This window comes from Mesitornis unicolor, unplaced genomic scaffold (assembly GCF_000695765.1).
Source record: "Mesitornis unicolor isolate BGI_N332 unplaced genomic scaffold, ASM69576v1 scaffold26806, whole genome shotgun sequence".
Classification (NCBI taxonomy): Eukaryota; Metazoa; Chordata; class Aves; order Mesitornithiformes; family Mesitornithidae; genus Mesitornis; species Mesitornis unicolor.
Genome location: NW_010190714.1, coordinates 5415 through 5742, shown reverse-complemented (window position 1 = coordinate 5742; position 328 = coordinate 5415). Strand labels below are relative to the sequence as shown.

Sequence of the window (328 nt, the reverse complement as noted above, 5' to 3'; positions counted from 1 at the left end):
CGAGGAGTTCGGGTTCCTCCTTCCCCATCCTCTGGTAGGTGATGGCTGTGCCACCGTGTCTGCGTGCTGTGAGACAGGGATGGAAAAAGAGGGGTGGTGAGCGGCTCTGGTTGGGTCCCAATTTAGCGCTGCTCCATAACAGTTTATGACAGGCGATGAGGAAGGCGTGTGTTATTTTGGCTTAGTTTCATAGGACAAACCCTCACTTTAGAAAGTATCAAACTGGCTGCAGTGAGTGGCACAGGGAGAGGAGAAGGAGCTTTGCAATTCGCACGTTGGCCGCGGCTTTGCAGGGTTTCGGGGAGCAGAAGGAGGGCTGTCGGGGGCC

At 55.5% G+C, this 328-nt stretch overlaps 1 protein-coding gene across 1 annotated transcript in view; it reads left to right on the top strand.

Moving 5' to 3' along the window:
• Nucleotides 1-328, top strand: part of LOC104542255 (indoleamine 2,3-dioxygenase 2-like) — a gene marked incomplete at its 5' end in the record, with an annotated part of 8834 nt that overhangs the window by 3436 nt on the left and 5070 nt on the right. The window contains one exon of the mRNA XM_010186497.1: nucleotides 5-34. Coding sequence (XP_010184799.1) covers nucleotides 5-34 — 30 coding nt within the window. The remainder of the gene's footprint in view (nucleotides 1-4; nucleotides 35-328) is intronic.